This window comes from Protopterus annectens, chromosome 8.part0, assembly GCF_019279795.1.
Source record: "Protopterus annectens isolate FY-2018-M chromosome 8.part0, PAN1.0, whole genome shotgun sequence".
NCBI lineage: Eukaryota > Metazoa > Chordata > Ceratodontiformes > Protopteridae > Protopterus > Protopterus annectens.
Genome location: NC_056741.1, coordinates 950,080,561 through 950,101,278, shown reverse-complemented (window position 1 = coordinate 950,101,278; position 20,718 = coordinate 950,080,561). Strand labels below are relative to the sequence as shown.

Here is a 20,718-nt window from a genome sequence, read left to right as displayed (position 1 = left end):
GTCCTCCCCGAGGTCAAGTGGCATTTGAAAGACATTTGTTGAATGGGCATGCCTTCACTGAAGGTTGGGCGTCAAGCTGGCATCTCGGCACCCGTAAAAAAAATCTACTGCCAATCATTAGCGGACCGGAGTTCCACTGTAGCGACCCCTAACCGGGAAAAGCTGAAAGAAGAAGAAGAATATCTACACAAAGTCTTCATTCACCACACGTGAAAAAGGTGTGGAAAAGTGTCAATGTATTTGGTTGAGCAGGCTGACAAGTGATGACACAACTTTTCTCAATGAATTACTCATTCTGAAAACTTGTTTCTCAACAGAGGATACAATATTGATTGCCTAACTAAGATTATGAACAAAGTCTCATTTGCTTAGATGCACTTCAGCTAAACCAGTCCTCAGAAAGACTAGTGGCATTATTTCACTGGCAGCAGCAAGCACACCCTGAAGTAAACTGAACAGAATTGGGTTTCAAAGAGTCTTCCCTTTACCTATCACTATAGACATGGACACTATTAAGAATATTTTAAACAATAATTGGAAAATTATTTTGGGAATTTTGAGTTAACAAAGGCTGTGTGTTAACACCCTCTTTTCACTCATAAAAGAATGAATAACATAAAATCTATGTTCAAGCGGAGTGGCAATGTAGGACACTTGATCAAAGGCACAGTGGGCACTTTTAAGTGCAGACATTCTGAACAGTGCTGCTTTGTCAACAACTCAAGTGTACACTTAAATGCATGGGATTTCACTATCAGAGTGAAGGAAAGATTTGACTTCCAGAAACAGGAGGTGGTAGTCAACCTTGCCACCTACAAATTGTGTTCTTGTTTTTACATAGGAAAGATAAAACATGTTCTTGTGATCAAGAACAAAGACACTAATAATGCACTAGCAAAGCATTCGATCATATGTGATTCATTCAAGAAGTTCAGCTTTTTTGTTTTGGATGCTGTTAGTTTAAGTGACTTAAATGGGGACTATAAAGTGTGGCTTGAGTGTCAAGAGTCCATATGGCAAATGTAGACAAACACCCAGAAATCTATGACTACATGAACATTAAATGTTTTTTTATTAGCTAAGAAACATTAATAGTTACTGTGTTAAAAGAAATGTATTACATTACGTGTTCTGTAAGTGAGTACAAATTCTCCATTAGGATTGTTACTTTGATCAACACAAGTTTCTGATTGGCTGTTTTTCTTTTACTAAACACAAACAGTATTTTATTCAATGCCTTTTTAAGTTATTTTACACACTTGACCAGGATTGTTTATTTTCATCATTACGAGTTTATGACTGACCATTTTTTGTAGTTATGTGGCTAAAGCTTTGATTTTTAAACTGAGTAAATGTTATTAATTAGACTCTGAAGAAGTTCTGTTAAAATGTAAATAAAAAATGAATGTGCTTAATCTTTCAGATGGGTAACGAGTCTCCCTAGTGTGATACCATAGAACTGTTTTGGAGATTCTGGTTCTTAACATAATGTTTATACTATCCATATTATTTTGGAATGTGAATGGCTTCACAGATATAAACAAAAAGGTAAGAGCATTAAATTATATTAAGAAATGCAGAGTCCAAATAGCAATGCTATACAAGACAAATTTGGAAAGAAGCTAGCATGTAAATTTGAAAAAGAAAGGATTTTGGGATGTTTATTCAACAGAATATCAGGGACATAAGAAATGGGGAATACTTATACTAATTGCTAGAGGAACTCTAATAGTGATAGACAAAGAAGAAAGGCAATGGTTAGATTTGTTGTTGTAATGGGCTACTGGCAAGTGAAAAGCATTACACTGGCATGTATTTATATTGCATCTAACCTACCCTTATAGAGCTTAAGAAAATTTTGGGGGAAAAGAATCACCTTTCATCATTGAATATTACATACAGGTAGGGGCTGGTACTTGATTTGCAACAGTGAGGATGTATTTGGGGAACCTAGAAGGGAAAATCTAATAAAAGAGGGTAGACGTCTGAAGAAATTTATGAAGCTATTTGGTATGGAACATGTGAATTCATAGAGAGAACCTGGAGAGAATCTACATATTACTCTCTAAGGTACAATAACTGGGCTAGACTAGACAGAAATCATTTTTCATAGGAATATATGAATTTAATTGAAAGGTTTGAGACACATCCAATAACTATTTTAGATCATGCGGCAATAACAGTGAAGATAAAAAATGCAGGGTAATGAAGTAAAATTGAGGCACCGGTGCTTCCACATGTATCTTTATAATGAGAGAAATTTAAGGAATGGGCAGTAGAAATTATTCAAGACTTGTTAAGGAAAAAAGACATTTCTTCAGAAGTTATAGCTAGTGAATGGGATGAAATGAAAGTGTAGTTTAAAAATAGAAATAATAGAAATAAAAGAAAGAGGGATATGGTTAAGAAATAAAAGGAATTCTTTAGAGGGGCTGACAAAGGTTAAAGTACTGTAGAAGAAGGGGAATCTCACAGAACAAGAAGAGGTAAAACTGCAAAGTGCTAGAGAGAAAACAAGGGAGTATATGGATAATATGCATGAGCTTAGAAAGACTGCTGTTAAGACAGCTTTTCTGTTAACTCTGCAGTACAAAAATTTTTAGCACAACAACTTAGGTGATGGAAAGTTGTTGAAAGGGTTTTTGTAAAACTAGGGCGCCTACAATAAGAAAAATAATCAGAGATCCTGTAGAGGTATTAGAGACATTTCAGAAATGTTATGAAAACTTGTAAAAAGCAGAGAAATGTGGAATTCAATAACGAGCAAAATAGAAATATTTATGGAAACTTAAGTGTACCAATGTTAGATGCAGAAGGGGCTCAACAATTAACAGTTAAGATAGGAGAAGATGAGATAAAAATGGTGACATATAATCAATCTGCAGGAAAGTTTCTAGGAAGAGATGGTATTCCTGCAGATGTTTGGAAATTAGGAGGACAGAAAATGATAAAGATCTGGAAATCTCTATTAAAAATATTTTAAAAGGAGAGGAAGCACCAACATCCCAGAAGAAAGTTGTTGTGGCTGCAATACTTAATACGGCAAAGACCCATTAGACCCAGCTGGACAGTGGGACATTTAAATTTTAAAACATAATTATAAATGTCTATAATAGTTAAAAATGGCAAACGTGTTGCCAGAATTAATAGATATGGAACAATGTGGTTTTATGGAGGGAAGCAAACATTTGACAATATTAAGAGAATCAGGTGGAAGCAGAATGCAAGAAAATACTGCTGTTATTGGTGAGTCTTCATGGACAGAAAGCATTCAACAGAGTAAGCTGGGATTTTATGGGTAGGGCAATAGAAATATTTGCATTCCCTGATACAATAATAAGGTTAATTAGGAAGATATACGAGTGATCAGACATGAAAACAAAAGTGGAGGGGTTACTCTCTGATAAGTTCTGTTTGAGCAGAGGAACCAGGTAGTGGTATCTTCTTTTCCCTTTGTTATTTGTGTTATATTTCAGAACCAGTGGGAAAGAAAACAAGGGACTCATAAATTCAAGCATATAACTGAGATGGTAATCAAAAAAGTTAGTTTTTATTTGCAAATTATGTTATTTTATACCTGATAAAACCAGAAAATGGCATTTTAGTGTTGTGGAACATTCTGAGACAGTTAAGTCTTTTCAGGATACAAAATTAATAAAGATAAAACAAATGCAATAGCTGTAAACTATGTACCCACACATTAATTGGTTCATCAAAATCCATATCCATGGGGATATGATAAAATTAAATATTCAGGAGTATGGATTAAAAAGGATCCAAAGGATATTTGGGAAGAGACTAAACAAAAGATAATACAAAAACTGAGACACTGGAAACTCTATTTTATGGATATGGACAACAAGATACAAACAGTGAAAATGTTTTTAGTCCCCTTAATTTTATACATAGGCATATTTTTTCAACCAGCAGAGATGCTGTGGATAGTAATTAATAAAGAGTTGAAGCATTTCATCTGGGAAGGGAAAAGGGCAAGAGTCAAAAGGAATAAGTTGATCCTTCCAATAGAAAAAGGTGGTTTGGGATTACCGGATTTGAAAGGGTATTTCGGAGTTACACATGTAAGGCTCCTATACATAACACAAGCAGAAATCTGTAATTCAAAGTGGGGAGGAATTATGACAAAACAGGGAAGTTCAAGAAACAAACAGATAGACTTTGCATGCAGATTCGGTAGAATAACAATAACCATACAGATTATATTCATAAAACCGCAGAAAGTATTCAAAGAACTAAGCCAACGTGGGAATGGAGAAAGGAGATTCTGCCAATATGCATGACTGCAATAAGGGATACAGAAAACAGTCAAGAGGGGGCTGGAATTTACTGGAGAAAACTGGCAAAAGAACCAAGGTGTTGAGAGCAAATAATAGCGAAGAAAAGGTAATAGAATGGGAAGAGGCCAAGAATTAATTTGGAATTAAGACTAGCAATTGCCTTCCCAATCAAGGACTGATATCAGAGTATAGACAGAGAGATAGATATATGGGGACCCCAAGTGAAAGACCAGCACTGGTAGAGTTTTTAGAGGCATCTAGAACAGAAGCTACTGTTAAAAAAGGGAAAATTAGTACTGAATATAAAATACTGCATGATAGCTATAGGAATCAATCAGAGATGGTTTGAAAGGATTGGGAAGAAAGACTGCCTAAGCACTTCACAAAGAAACAATGGGAGGAAATATGTTTGGCTCTGAAATATGCAAGAAAATCTAGAAGATTTAGGATCTTTGAAAGTGTTTGCATAAGTATTTCTGTATCCCAAGCACTAAGACTCCAAAGAAATTTTCCTCGGGTAATAGACTGCAATGTTGGAGGTGTGATGGGGAAGAAAGAGGTAATTAGGAACATATTTTTTGGAAGTGTAATGAGTTGGCAGACTTCATAAATTCCCTGCAGACTACTATGTCAGAAATACTGGGTGAGCAAATTGGTGTAACTAAGGAAATTATTTTTTTGAGCTGTGATACAGAATCAGATTTGGTTAGACACAGTAAGGCCTTGCTGAGTTTAATTCTGGTGGCTGTCAAAAAAGCAATTACTTGAAATTGAAATCAAAGCCTAAACCAACTGTACTAGAAGTAGTGAACATACTAACAGTGATAAAAAAACTATAACAGGGATCTTTAGAAAAGGGTAGGAGCAAATTACATAGCAAAAAATCTAAATTGTTGGAACAACGCATGCAGAATAATGTTTTGGAGGAGGAAAGAGGTTTAAGAGAAGGCAGGAATTAAATAAGTTATGTAATGTTTGACTTGACTATGACTGTACAGATTATAAGTGATGTATAATGTTTACAACTGAAAATACATGAACATGGTTTGTTTCCATTTATTTGAATGTTTGATTTCCTATGTCACAAGTGATAATTAAATAAACATACTTCTTGTTTAAAATTAAAGTAGGCTTTATTTGCAGAATATATTATTTTGTACCTGATGAAACCAAAAATGATACCTCAATTTTGTGGAACATTTTGAGAGTTAAGTCTTCGGGATGCAAAATGAATGAATGCAAAACAAAGGCTATAGCTGTTAAACTATGTATCCCACACATGAATTGATTAGGCAATACCCATATTTATGGGGACATGATAAAATGGAGTATTTAGGAGTATGGATTAATAGGAATTCAGTTATTTCAGTTATGAATATGTAGGAAGAGACTAAGCAACAAATACGAAAACTGAGAAACTGGAAGCTCTTGTTTATGGATATGGATAGCAAGATATAAAAAGTAAAAATGCTTTTAGTCTCATACGTTTTATATACAGGTCAGTCATATTTTACCAACCAGAGGAAAAGTTGTGGTCAATAATTACTAAAGGGTTGAAAGAATTTATCTAGGAGGGGAAGAGGGCAAGATTCATTTGGGATAAGTTGATCCTTCCAACAGAACAAGTTGGTTTAGGATTACCTGATTTGTAGGGATATTTTACAGCTACACTGTTAAGGCTCATATACACAACACAAGCAGAAAGATATAATAGAATTCAAAATGTAAAGGTATGATATTGAAGCAGGGGAGACATAAGAAGAGAGTGGGATTTTGGATGCAGATCCTTAAGGAGAATAACAGCAGCCATACAAAATATTATATTCATAAATTAGCAGAAATTATACTAAGAACTAAGCCAACACAAGAATGGAGAAAGGAGATTTTGCTAATAGGGCTAACTACAATTAGGCATAGAGAGAAAAGGCAAGAGGAGGCTGGAATTTACTAAAGACAACTGGTAAAGGAACCAAGGTTTTGGGAGCAAATAACTAGAGAGAGAAAAAGGTAATATAATGGGGAGAGATCAAGAAGACATTTGGACTGCAGGCTTGAGACTGCTTCCCCATCAGGGATTAATATCAGAGTATAGGCAAAGAGAAAGAGATAGGGGAATCCTAAATGAAAGACCTGCTCTGGTAGAGTTTTTTAGTTGAATATAGAACAGAAACTGCTGCTAAAACAGGGAAAATTAGTATGACATATATTGGAATCAATCAGAGGAGGTTAATGAAGATTGGGAAGTGATACTGGATATGCAATTCATAACAAAACAATGGGAGGACATATGTATGGCTACCAAACATTAAACAATGTCTAAAAGATTTAGGATATTTGTTTGGAAGCATTTGCATAGGTACTTTTATACCCCAGCAGGCTCCAACTTATCCCACTTGCCCCTTGTCCTCTTCCACATCCAGACAAATTCCTTCAACTGTTTATTAATTACTGTTCACAACTTCCCCCATGGTTGATAAAAATATACCTGACCTGTATGTAAAATTTAAAAGACTAAAAGCATTTTTACTGCTTGTATCTTATGATCCATATCCATAAGCAAGGGCTTCCAGTTTCTCAGGTTTTTATAAGGTTTAGTCTATTCCCGCATATCCTTATCTACCATAACAGAATCCTTTTTAACCCATACTCATTACCAATTCATTTTATATTGTATCAACAAACGGTACATGCAGCCATCATGGGATAGTATTCTAGAATGTTTTAGAACCAGTTGTGCTTTACCAAAGATGGTTTACTGACTTTCAGTAAACAGTTACATTTCCTTCATGATCAAATGTGATAGAAGCTACATAGTATAGAGGAACTGGTAATTTAACCACTGAAAAGTTTTATTTTCCACCAGTAAATGTGTTTTGACCAAGTGCAGAGAAACAGTGTGCATAGGGTCATACATTTGAGTCTCTCACTATATTCCCATAAACATCTTTGCACAACAGGTCATGCAACATAAACTGGAGCAGACATATATACTTTCTGTTCTCTTCCTTCTTTGACATGGTTTGGCTTTTTAAAGATGTGTTTTACTAATGCAACCCCAATCTTCAATAGCATTTTTCCCTCACATTTATCCTTCTACACTGAACACCTACTTGCCTCTGTATTTCTGAAGTGTCCATGACACTCCAGAGAGACCACTACTATACTTGTTGCTTCATAACACCACCAAAGGATCTAAATTATTAAGATTTTTCTACCTCCTACTAGATGCATTTAATTTTGCTGAATACTTATTAGGCACAAGAATGCAAAGTTTGTTCAAATATATGTGTTCATTTGTTTTTCACCTTACAGGCTGAAATTGATCAACATGTATATAATGGAACAAAGAAAAAGTGGTAAATGACACACACATAAATGTAGTGTCATAGGTTAGGCAAGAGGTATGACAAAAGAGGGCATTGTATCAGCACAATGGGCATAAATCTTGAGTGTCTTGAAAGAATAATCTCTCACACTCACAGTGGTAGGCCCAAAAAAGTAATACCAGAGTTATTAGTACAGGGTAGTTCAACAGAAGTATAAGGATGCCTGTGAGATGGAAAAAGGAGGGGGAAATGGGGAAGGAGGTACAGCTGCAAGGAGAGGCATTTTTTTCAACAGTTCTACAATCTTAACAGATGACACAGATTTTTTTTCTCATCAGCATTTTTATGTGCTTATACTTAGGAGATGGACAGCATGAACTGAGGATTCATGTTTAGGCAGTGATGGGGAGAACACACAAACAGAAGCAGCAGCATAATGCAGCAATATAAATGAAATATAATAAAAGGAAGCATATCAAAAAGATAACGGCAGGACTTCATACTGCTGTGTGAAATGTTTTACTGTGAGTGAACTGTAACAAGACACTTTCCTCAGACAAATAATCAATGCAACACCACACAAACGGACATGGGAATAATATGACCACCGTACATCTAAAGCCTACTTTTATTTTTTTCACTGTGTGTGTTTTAACTAAAGCTTAGCACTTAACCAGTTTCTCAGGTTTTTACTTACTTCTTACACATCAGATGCAAGTAAAGTCTCATGTTGTAACTTGTTTCAATGACACAGGGAGTAACAGCACTGGAAAATATAACGTCACCATCCCTATCACTCTCCCCAAAGGCATCACACAGTTCAGACAGCTTTATATAAAAAGTACTTGCAGAATGATTTATGTTCTGGTAAGGTCATTGTTTCAGATTTTTCCTTACACTCCTTTTTCTCTTTGCAAGTATCCAAAGGTTGTGGTGGGTACCCCCCAAACACAAGCATACTTTAGCCTGGCTTCTGTGTCAGTGGGAAACTGTGAATTTTGGTTATGCTTGGCCTTCTGCAGGTGAGGATGGGTTTTGATGGGTAATCATTCAAAACCCAATTTGGTTCAGCAGTCCTGATGGACACCCATTTTATGGGTCTATCCAGAGGACGGCCTACAGGCTGCCATGCTTCGGGCTTCTTAGCAAAATAATTGCTGGTATGCTCTGGCATTTATTTCTGCTACCTTGAAGATGTTACTGTGGAGGATGCCTAGTTCTTGGGGTGCAGACTTAAAGTTGGACCAGACATCAGAATTCTTCTGAGGCTAAGTTGCCAAAGGTTTTGACTATAACAGTGATGTTGCTCAAAGCAGCAATTATGAAAAAATCCTCACACAGCTGTACTTTTGAGTACCACAGCCATTTTGTCCCTGCCCTTCCCCACTACCATCATTTAGGAGGAAGGCTTATCCTGTTTCAAGGCCCAGTGGCTTGAGCGGACAACATACTTGTGGTGAGTAAACCAATACAAACACCAGATAGATAACTGAGGAAGTACGATTCCTAGTACCCTTCACAGGAATGCTGCCCATTATGACAGACCAGGTGACTAATCAGGCCCCTTAAAAAAAAAAAAAAGCTGTCCTCAGCAGCCACAGAAAGATTTCCTCATTCAGACAAAAAAAAAAGGGATTCTCTTCCTGGTGTTTAGTTAAGGCTGACCCTGAAGATTTTAGTTTTACCAGATCCAAATACGTTGGTGGTGAAGAAACTGAAGTGCTAAACATGCAGTATTGTTACATTTGGTAAACAAACCATCCGCCCAGCTTGTAGTTTAAAAAACACCCCACTCCAAAATGAAGAAGCTGTGAGAAACCTTGGGACATGGGTAGATAATTCAGTTTACCTTTACAAATATGGGCGAAACGACTTCCGCGAATACCGAAGTGCGAACGTCTCCAACGTCGAATTCTGAATAAGTGAACGACAAAACCTCGCCCCTTTTTGATCCATGGTAGCAATGGTGTTGATGTGTGGCACGGCCGGAAATGTCGAATGTCAAAATATTTTCGACATTTAAAATTTTTCGCGGTTTTAGTTCGCTTAAATGAGTCAATTAAGTGGCCAGTCGACAAAGTGTGATTGATAATATAAAGGTAAACTGATAATTCCCTCTGTTTTGTTCATTGTTTTGTAACAGTGGTTAGGAAATCCTTCTATCCAGCACAAGTGACTTCAAAAGGGTATTTCCACTAGATCCTAAGAACTTTTCAGCCCGTTATATTCTGCTTTAATCATTAATGCCACCTACTGAAATCTACCTTATCAAACATATCAAGCAGCTGAAGAGACCACAAGGATCTTGACAGTAAAGATCATTGGCCAAAAGAATATGAGCTACCAAGAGAGGCTAGAGGCCTTGTTTCTGTATTCAGTGTCCTACAGACTCCTTAAGGGTGATCAGTGCTTTGTCTTCTGGGTCACTAGGAATCCAGCAGCCCAAGACCTCACATTTTTCTGCAAATCAAACAGTCCAGTGAACACTAGAACCAGAGATCTGAATCTACTTCAGCAAATAAGCAAATTATGACAAAGATAGTTATGCTTGTCATACAGTGAGTCCTTCTCTGGAAGAAACTGTCTTTCCAGATATGATGTACTCTCTTCCTTTAAGGAGGATCAGACAACCGAATGGGTATTCATAAATTTACCATTGGTATGACTGGCTTACTCTTCCTTGAAAAAGGACATAAGATTTAAATCACCAAATGGCCCAGTTGCCTTGTACATTCTATGATTCCATGTTCGTCTTTGCCTTGTACAGTCTATGATTCCATGTTCACCTTTGCTTTGTACAGTCTATGATTCCATGTTCACCTTTGCCTTGTACATTCTAAGATTCCATGTTCACCTTTGCCTTGTACATTCTAAGATTCCATGTTCAACTTTGCCTTGTACATTCTAAGATTCCATGTTCCCCTTTGCCTTGTACAGTCTATGATTCCATGTTCACCTAACTTCATTTCATTAATAAATACAAGACAGTGACATGATCTTAGGACTTTACCGAATCAGGAGTAACTCGATATCAGAGCTGAATGGAAAAGGTACAAGAAGGCTCCAAGTTGAAGATCCCAGCACACACTCATCTAAAATAGCTGATACACAACTTTATAAACAAATGTGTTGCTGTGTACATCTTACAAGCCATACAACCAAAGCGGTAGTCGAGTAGAAAGGCTGAAATATCCTGCTTGCAAGATAATTTATTGCTAGTATACAAGTGCCATATGCCAGCAGTATATGTTTCATCCAACACTACCTGAACAGGCAATACATTTAAGAATAAGTTTTTACCTTTGAAGGAATTTCTTAAAGATCCTCCTGTAGGCATATCCAGCTCTTCTCACCCGGATATTTTCTCGAAGGCCTAGGTATTCGACTTGATGTTTGACTCTTCATCAACAGCCAGCAAAGTAAACAAAATGAAATGAAAATTAGACACTATAATCAAATGAACATTTAATATATATGCATTAACCTGGAATAAGTATTACAGCTAACTGTATATTTGGCATTAACTAGTACATGCTAGAGTCAAAATTCTTCACTCCTTTCTATAACTTGCCAAAATAAAAATAAATTATTCTTATTTACATGTGACTTACTTGCATCTTTCCTTAGTGCAATGGTTATGCCAAAGTCAAGAAAAAATGTTCTGCCTCTCAGTAGATTTATTTTATTTTGATTTTATTTGTATTTGTTTTCTGTGGTAGAGCACAGATCTCCATGGTCCCTTTTCAGTCTCAGCCTGGGAGCAGTGTCTGGTTGAATGACTTGCTCAGAGTCCATCACAAGTTAGGCAATGGAGGCTGAGGATTACTGGACCATAAGAAACAGTTGATCAGCTCCTTAATTCTCTAAGCCAACTGCCAGACACATGCATTTACTACACCAAGAGAAAGTCTCTGCTTCCCAGTGTCATGTAAACATAACATACAACTGACAAAAATAGTGCAACACTTTCTAATAAACACTTACTGTTTTCTAAGAAATATAATAATGACAAAATTATACAAAAAAATTCATATACAATTAATTAATAATGTGTTCATTTTAAGGTAAGGTAAAATGGACCCACATTCATTTAATCCAGGCGAACTGCTAGAGTTCAACTGGAGTTGCCACAACAACTCCCTATTCTCTAATGAAATCTTCCATGGTCCATCAACAACAATTTTATCAATAATAAAGACTTTAAACTTCCTGAAATTGCCACATATCAATGAATGCTTAAATAAAGCATTCTTCAGATCTCTTTTACAAATACTTTTACACGTTCATAAATTCTCTAAGATATTGTTCGGTCTTTCCCACATAGAATGCATCACACATCTCAAACTGGGAAAGATGAACTGGATCTAGTGTTACAACTGAATAAGCCAGGACACACATTATTTCTGTTAGGGGATTTAATGTAAGAGGAATACTGTTCTAAAATATATGAACACTGATGACAAGCTCAACACACCATCATCTTGCCATTCCTAAAATCAATTCCTTCAAAACCACTCTCCAAAATTAACTTAATAGCGGACGCGTTTCTTTACACAGTCTGAAGTGGTAAGAAACCTGAAGATGGACAAACTTTAACGCAATTATCATTAATAATACTAAATATTTCTCTGGTGTCCAAAGAATTAGTGGCAAATTTCAAATCTGTATCATGGTTACTATGTTTAAAAAATGAAAAATCATTGGACATAGAATTAATAGGTCTATAATTAGTAGTCCTATTGTACAAAACAAATTGATACATACTTTCTACTAATTGTGTGTAACCTCTATTAAGTAACATCTTTTAAGATTATTCATTTCACTAACAAAAATGTCCTTGTCCAAAATCTAATGTGAAAGGCTTATCATTTGCCCTTTAACTATACCTTCTATACCTATTACCTGCTGTAAAAACATTTTGGAAACCAAGGATCAATTCAACTTGAATGGCAAAATTATTTATTTAACTGGGCACTTCAACTGCAACAGGAAGAATGTAGTTTATCTTTCTAAGTGCTTAAACTGTCCCACATATTACGTGGGAAAAACTTGTAGGCGTCTCAAAGAAAGGATCAGTGAGCACGTGCTGGATATAAGAAACAATAAAATGACCAATGCATTACTCGGACATGTTCATGAGTTCAGGGATCATGTTTTTAAATTTATGGTTTTGCAGCAGTTGATTAAAGATTTCCAGGGAAGGGTTTTGGATACACATTTAGACGTTTGTGAGCTCAAGTGGCAGTTAATGTTAAATGCCACACAGTACCCAGGAATCAATGAAAGTATAAATATTGCTTGTTTATTCAAATTAAAACATATTCTGGGCTAGGAATGTTTTTACTGTAGCTTTTATTGAGTTTGACTACTGCAATTTTAGTGCATTTTGGCATAGTTTTTTAACAAAGTGATGTAGTTCTTTTATTACAATTGTTTTTACATTGTATTTTAACATAATTAAGTAGGGCTTAATGGTTTAATTGAGTTAATACAGGATTCATATAAAAGGGCTGGGTTTGAATTGTGAATTTGTTCTGATGAAGTCCCTCTTAGGGGAAGAAAGCGCTTCACCTTCAATAAAATTTGTGGTTTTGGATCCTGACCTTCGGTGTGGTGGATTGTAGTGGTGAGCAGAATTACCAGACCATAATATAACATGAATCATTCTGATATCTAAAATAACTATGAATATATTTAACAAAATTACTAGAGAAAATGTTGCTTTGTTTCCATTTAACCAAAACTAAATTGGCATAAATGAGTACTGCTGCAGCACCCATAGCAACTCATTTACATTATTTAAAATATTCTCCTTCAAAAAGTAATAAAATGTTCATAAGAGCAATGACCATAAAAGTTTCTACTAATCTAATATTAATATTGTACAAGGAATTGTACATAACCACAGTGCTCATAACCCACTTCACACCCTGGTCATGCAGAATCACTGAATATCTGCTGTCACAATTCCTTACTCTGTTGTACCTAGGAATTTTAGTATTCCCAAGGTCACTTAGATTTGCATGACCCTGCATTCAGACCCATAGTTTCTGCTACTGGGTCAATTACAGAAACATTACAGACTTTTATTGATAAGAAACTTCAGGATATGTTGGGCTGATTTCCTCATTTACTGAAACATTTGTGGCACTTAAAGTGCAAAAAGTTGCCTTTACCAACAGTTTATGTTTTGTGATGGCAGATATTAAACATTTGTATTCAGTGATTTCCACTACCTTCCCTCTTTCAACAAACTAAAATTCTATCTCAATTCACTTCTTTCTCCTTCAGCAAAGATATCAGCTAGACCCCCTTTACCATGACTTTGTTATGCTTCCTGCTTAAATACCGTCTATGCTCACTACCTTCTCCTCCATCAGCTGAAATCTCTCCACTTTTCAGGTTAGGTGGCAGTTAGGCTCCTCCTCCCTCTCTATTCCTTCAACTTAAGTTTCTCTTTCCCTCAGTGTAGGTGGCAGCAAAATTCACCTCTTCTCCTGCTGCTGCTTATAATTTGCTACAACCAGAACCTCCTACTTAATAAAACATTCTGACAACTGTAATCGCTCACTTATTAATTCAATTCCATACTAATCCTACAGGCTCCAGTCTAGGTAGCAGCTTATACTGCTAGTCCTCTTCTCCCTCAGCTATCTACTTCCTGCAACGGTAACATCTTACATACTCACCTCTAATCCATAGCAATACTTTCAGCTTACCCTTTCCACTGCCATACATCACAACAGCTCCATTCCACTCCCTAATAATGTTTCATACTTTTTTTATAATTGTTATTATCCAGCTCCTCCCTCGGTGTCTTCCTCCCTTATCCAGCAAGTATTCTGACAATTATTCATCCGGCCATCACACATTTCTAGCTTCTCCACCACCCATAACCACATCCCCTAGTTCAAAAACATGCCTGCTCATGCACATACACAACTTGATTTCAGTACCTTAAACAAGTATTAATTCAATACAACTAGCACCCACTATAACTAACTAAAAATGCATCGCTGCAAACTTTACCAGTACATCATCCTTTTAATTAGATTAGGTAGCCAAAAAAAAGGTAAAATTAATAAGTGCCTAAAGCAGATGCCCTATGCTGACCGTCTGAAAAAAACTCCAGCTATACTCTGTGGCATATCATCTACTCAGAGGTGATCTCTGTTTAACATACAAGGCCATGTCAAACCCTGAGCTGCTGGACATGCTCCACTTAAAGAAATCCCAATCCCTCAGAGCCACACGCTCCAGGGATCTAAACCTTGTCATCACAATGAACAAAACATGCTGGAGGGATAGGTTCCTGACCCAGAGACTCCCCATACTCTGGAATAGACTGCCCATACATGTCAAGCAGAGTGCCCCCTTGGCCCACTTCAAAAGGAACCCTGACGATTGGGTGGGAGATAGGAAATTCACCCCGGGGATCACATCAGTCGCCCTGCTAGACGGGGTTCCAGGGAAGTAAAAATTGTGGGAAGAAATATCCGGGGAATTGTTTGGCTAGGCTTGTATAGGCCCTAGGGCCGATAGTCTAGTACCAACCTATGAATCAGTACCCCGGTCCCTAATAGCGAGAGAGAGAGAGAGAAAGAAAAGCCGACCACCTTATTTAAAAAAAAACATTGCTAGCTTAAACAAAAAGTGGACCTACCTAGAAGCCTGGCTGTTACTGAAGCAACTTCCATGTCTACTCTGTAAACATTACTACTGCAACTATTGTCCCAAACAATGACAGGAAACCAAAACAGATACTTGCTAACACAATCCTAGGAAATCAAACCCACTTGTATATAGCCTCCATTGGTATACTTCCACCTTCTTCTCTCAATATTTTTCAAAATGTTTTCAATAAGATGTTTCCTTCTGGTGTGTTTAGAAATTGCATTACCCTAGGAAACTTCAGCATCAAAGCATCAGCCCTAAATCCATACAGTTGGACAGACCACTACAACTACTTGGCCTTGACCAACTGTTCAAGTTTAAAAGAAGGCCAAATCACCAAACTGATTAGTTAAAATAAGGTTAAATGTGGTATACTTATTTAAATTACAGATGTGTCCATGTCAATGTGCATCTAAATGCGCTCAGTGACTACTGCCCTCCCACCTCACTTGTTTCTTCAGAATCCACAAGAAGAATCAGCAAATTATCACTGGCAGAATGTTTTCATAATCCAAGCAAAATATTCTTGCACATTCCCTTAAATCCACTGATTGCTCATTAATATTCAACAGTGCTAACCCCATCGATGCCCTGTTCATTTTCCTATGAACACTATGTAATCCTAAAATCATTCTTTCCTGCCATATACAGGAAATTAAGAGGCCAACATTACTATTGGCTTACCTCTGAATAAGCAAGACTACTAAAACAGAATTCTGCCTGGAAACTCTGGAAACAAGATGCAAACAATAGCAGTCTGCACAAAAAGTATCTGAAAATGCTGCTAAAGCTATCCATCTGAAACAGCAACAGAAACCCTTGCTTCCTCCTTAAACACCTTTTGGAAAACCATAAAACATTTAAAAGGTCAAATTACTGACAGTAGCTATTCTCCACCTTTAATTCCAGATAACATAACCATTCTATTTTTGTATATTTACAATTCATAACTTGACAAGCCAAAATCATTACAATGCTCAAACCTTGATTACCAATCCCTACCCAGGAGGATTCTACCTCCTAGCTGACTACAGCCCCACACTGTACTTCAAATAATTTCCAAATAAATGATAACCCTACTACGCAAACTGGACCCAAGCAGAGGCACTACATTTTCAATTTTATATCCCACAATTCTAAAATGTCATCAAAAATTCATTGTCAAATCTTTGACATACATCTATGATCTCTTACTAACAGCAACAATCTTGCCAACCCTATTCAAACATGCTACTATAATCCCTCTAAAATTTCAGCACCCAAGAACTGTAAAAATTATTGGCCTGCTTCTACCTTTCCCCTCTAACAAAAATATTTGAAAATTTGCTAAACAGATGTTCAGTCACTCAATCTTATGGCCTTCTATGCAACCAACAATACAGCTTAAGAAATGCATTTAGTGCACTCTATACTACCACAAACAAAATTCTGCAGGAATGGCCTTAGTGGTGGTTTTTAAATGAATGCACAGTATTTGGGCCAAAGTTAAGTTATACTCAGCCAATACTTCTTACAGGAGGTTTTACTCATAGGCATGACTAGGACCTTATACTCAAAATAAACAAAATTAATTTAGGCTTAAATACCATTCAGTGGTTTAAAAGCCACCTTGATGGCCATTTGTACAAACATGACAGCAATAATGTATTTTCCAACATAGCTACCCTGAATGTTGGGATCCCCCAGTGCTCTGTCCTTGGGCTTCTTCTATTTTCCCTATTCATAAATAACCTAACCTATGACCTCCTACAACTAGACACAACTACATACACTGAGAACCTCATAGTCCTACAGACTGACCACTCACTATCACAAGTGCACCAAACCATGAAGCAAAATTTCTCCACCCACTGCAGTTGAAACAATACTAATGAATTAATCAACACAGATAAATCTAGCATCATCTTTGGCACCTCCTAGAAAACTTCAAACCTCCAACCATTCCCTATAAAGGATGGCCTTGATAATCCATTCCCAGTAGTTACACGGCAAAAATATTTTGGGACTTTACTGGATCTTTTGTGTACACTTCTCTGCTCATACAGACTATACAGCTAAAGTCTTTTGCCAGCTAAAAATTTGCTGTAGAATCTCCCACCTCTCACTTCCTCCCTCCAAAATTACAGCAATGCTTTGCCAAAAGTTTTTGATTCTTAAACTGGAATATGCTCTACCCTGCCTTCCCTTTATTTCTCCACTAACACACAGAATCTCCAAGGACATAAAATAATATCTCAATGTATACTCCTAGCCACTCTATAAGTATACACTATGATCTAGTCAAGAATACCATTTGGCTGCCATTTCAAAGTAGAGCAATACTTATTACTCAGCACTCTTGTATTCAAAATCATTATACTCAGCCAATGCCCCCCTCTAAAGACCCTGCTCCCAGGGAAAGACCCAACTTACACATTGTTTAAAAGACCCAACTTACACATTGAGGGGAAGCCAAGCATATGCAATTTGCTCTGTTAGGCTATGATTCGGTACCATTACTGATGAAAGAACATTTACAAAAATCTGCCTTACCACTTGGAGCCACCTCCATACTGATGGTCAGTCCCAGAATTCACTAGTTCAAAATAAACCTGGAAGACCATTTCAGATAAGAAACTGCTTGTTTCCTTGACACTGGACAACTTATAACAATATACTGACTATACCCATGTTGCAATACAATGTACATTTTCCTATACAGATGAAACCACATATGACATTAGTTTGTAAATAATACTTTGTTAATACTGCAAATAATACAGTACTTTAAAGCTGTACATATCTAACTGCAGTGCATATATCGATTATTCTTTTTTTCCTATACTTTCCTTGGATGCATTTTTTTCAACTGCTGTATTTATGTAGTGCATTTTGTCTTACTGTTCCTCTGGAGCTCAGGTTGTGGCTGAAAAGGGTGTTTTGATGAGCTCACCTATCCAGTTACCACACTACAAATAAACAAACAGACATATAAATACCCAAAAACTACAGCAAATCCCCTATATCTTTGTATATTATCACCTTTTTTAGAAGGGGCCTAAGCCTGAGACACAAACATTAAAGGACTCCTCACTACTTGAAACCTTTTATTTAGGATACCCTATGGTGACCAGAATGCAGGAGGAAACATAGCTTCAATAAAATTCCAATTATGTCATACAACAATAATTTCATATCTCAAGGAAACCCTCACTTACGGAATAAGCTCCCCCTTTCAATTAAACTCATCTGATCTACTCACACATTCAAAAAGGAGCTAGATGACTACATGGGTACCTGTGAATTCCAACATGGGAACAAGGGCTTTAAGCTCCTCAGTGTCCAACAAGCCTTGAACTTGGTCACCAAATCTATCAATCCATGAGAGGTAGATTGCTGTGAGAAGCAGGTGTAATGTTAAATACAGTGACTTATGCATGTAGAGTGAGTGAAACTGCATCATCTTAAAGCTATCAGACGTGTAAAACAGAAACAAAAACATGAAAATGAGTGAAAACACAGTAACACAGAGCCAGGAGTCACATCAAGCTTGAATAGCATGAGAAACATTGATTATTAAATTCTATATGAAGTAGAGCTATAAGTAAAATAAATGTTTTGTGTTTTAACAAAATGTACAGAAACTGTTGCAAAAGAAACAATTTTACTATAATGTATAAAATGTGACAGCTAAACAGACAATAACTTCTTCTTCTTCTTTCAGCTTTTCCCGGTTAGGAGTCGCCGGAGCTGATCGCCTGTCCACTCATGATCAGCAGTGGAGTTTTACGGTGTCAAGTTGCCAGCCCAGCGCCCAACCTTCCACAGAAGGCACACACATGCACTCATGCCTAGGGCCAATTTAGAGTATCCAATCCACCTACAGCATGTCTTTGGCATGTGGAAGGAAACCGGAGCACCCAGAGGAAACCCACGTGACCACAGGGAGGACATGCAGACTCCGCACAGAAGGCACCCAGCTGAGGTTTGAACCAGAGAACCTCTTGCTGTGAGGCAGCAATGCTAACCGCTGCACCAATGTGGCTGCCCACATACAACAGACAATACCTAATATGATGAAATAAAGCCATGCATGTGACTTGAGGTCACAATAAAGGTGGACTGAGTAAGTGCTGTATGTAACAATGTGACACAGAGAATATGAGACAAAAGCTCAGTCAAGTATCTGGCCACAGAAATTCAAAAAAGAACAAACTGTGGTGTTTAGACAAAGGTGCAGGGTGTAAAGAAGTTAATGTTTAAATATTCAAAGCACTGAATGCGAGAAACAGTGAACTAAAGCTTTCTATGGCAAACTGTTGTGAAACCACTGAGTCAGAAATTGCAAGACAGAAGCTCCAGCTACATTGGTTTGACTTCTCAAAGCTTGATAAGAGGAATAGATGTTCTAATTTGCAAATATAAGCATGATCATTTGCTTTCTGAGTAAGATGACTTATTCTTCTGTTTTGTTTGCTAGTTTATCCTATTGAGTTAGACCCTGCTATTTTACCATGAGTATGCTCCAAGGAAAGCTCCCAGTAACTCTGAGAAGAAGAACTAAAGGCAGTTCAGCAGACTGGAGTACACAGTGACTGGTTGAATAGCATGGCCACTGTTATGAAACCTGACAAAATTCTTATATCCTTGTTACAGAAGTATTAGTTTAATGACTATTGTTAATGCTCATTGGCTTAAGCTGTTATTTGTCTTCTGACCTGATTCTCAGGATCTCTGGACCATGTACTTATCTGGCTGACCTTAACAAAATCATAAAAATGGAACATTATCTCATTCTCCTAAGATAGTAATTTCTGCTCTCCTATAATCAAAGTACTTCTCTGTTCCTAATGGTAGCCAAGGTTTCTGGCAAATTAAACTTAATGAGAAAATGTTTAGACTGTATACATTTAATATGCCTCTGAGAAGATCCTGAGTCCTCACATTGCCATATGACATTTCATCAGTGTCTAAAGTGATTCAGGAAGTTGTGTAACTGATCAAAGACTTGAAAGCATTATTATTACTACTTATGATATAACAATATGGGACTGGATTACAGAATAGTCTAACACAAGACTAATTCAGTTACACAGCAGACAGTATAAACTCAGAGTAAAATCAGCTGTAGATCTGAGATGCATAGTTCGTGTTTTGACTTCAGTGCACTTGAAAAATCAGAGTTGTGGTACAAATGTCTCCATCAGAAACTTAACAAGTATTTATGTGACTTCTAGGTATGATGCATTATCTTTTGAAATTTATTCAGAATAAGTAAGAAATAAATGTGCCATAAAGGAAACTGGAGCAGAATGTGACATGACACTGGAGTAAAGAACAAAAAAGTTATTTTCTTTTTTAATTGCTCCAAAAGTTAGTGAAAATGCACCCAAATTATAATGTAAAAGGTATTTATTTTATATTATAATATAATGGCAATATTC

The 20,718-nt window shown here is 36.7% G+C and overlaps 1 protein-coding gene across 1 annotated transcript in view; it reads right to left on the bottom strand.

The window, feature by feature from the left end:
* LOC122808363 (unconventional myosin-Ie-like) overlaps positions 1-20,718 on the bottom strand; it is a gene marked incomplete in the record, with an annotated part of 1,223,059 nt that overhangs the window by 504,305 nt on the left and 698,036 nt on the right. Inside the window, 1 exon segment of the mRNA XM_044079330.1 lies at positions 10,922-11,020. Within this exon segment, the coding sequence (XP_043935265.1) occupies positions 10,922-11,020 (99 nt within the window).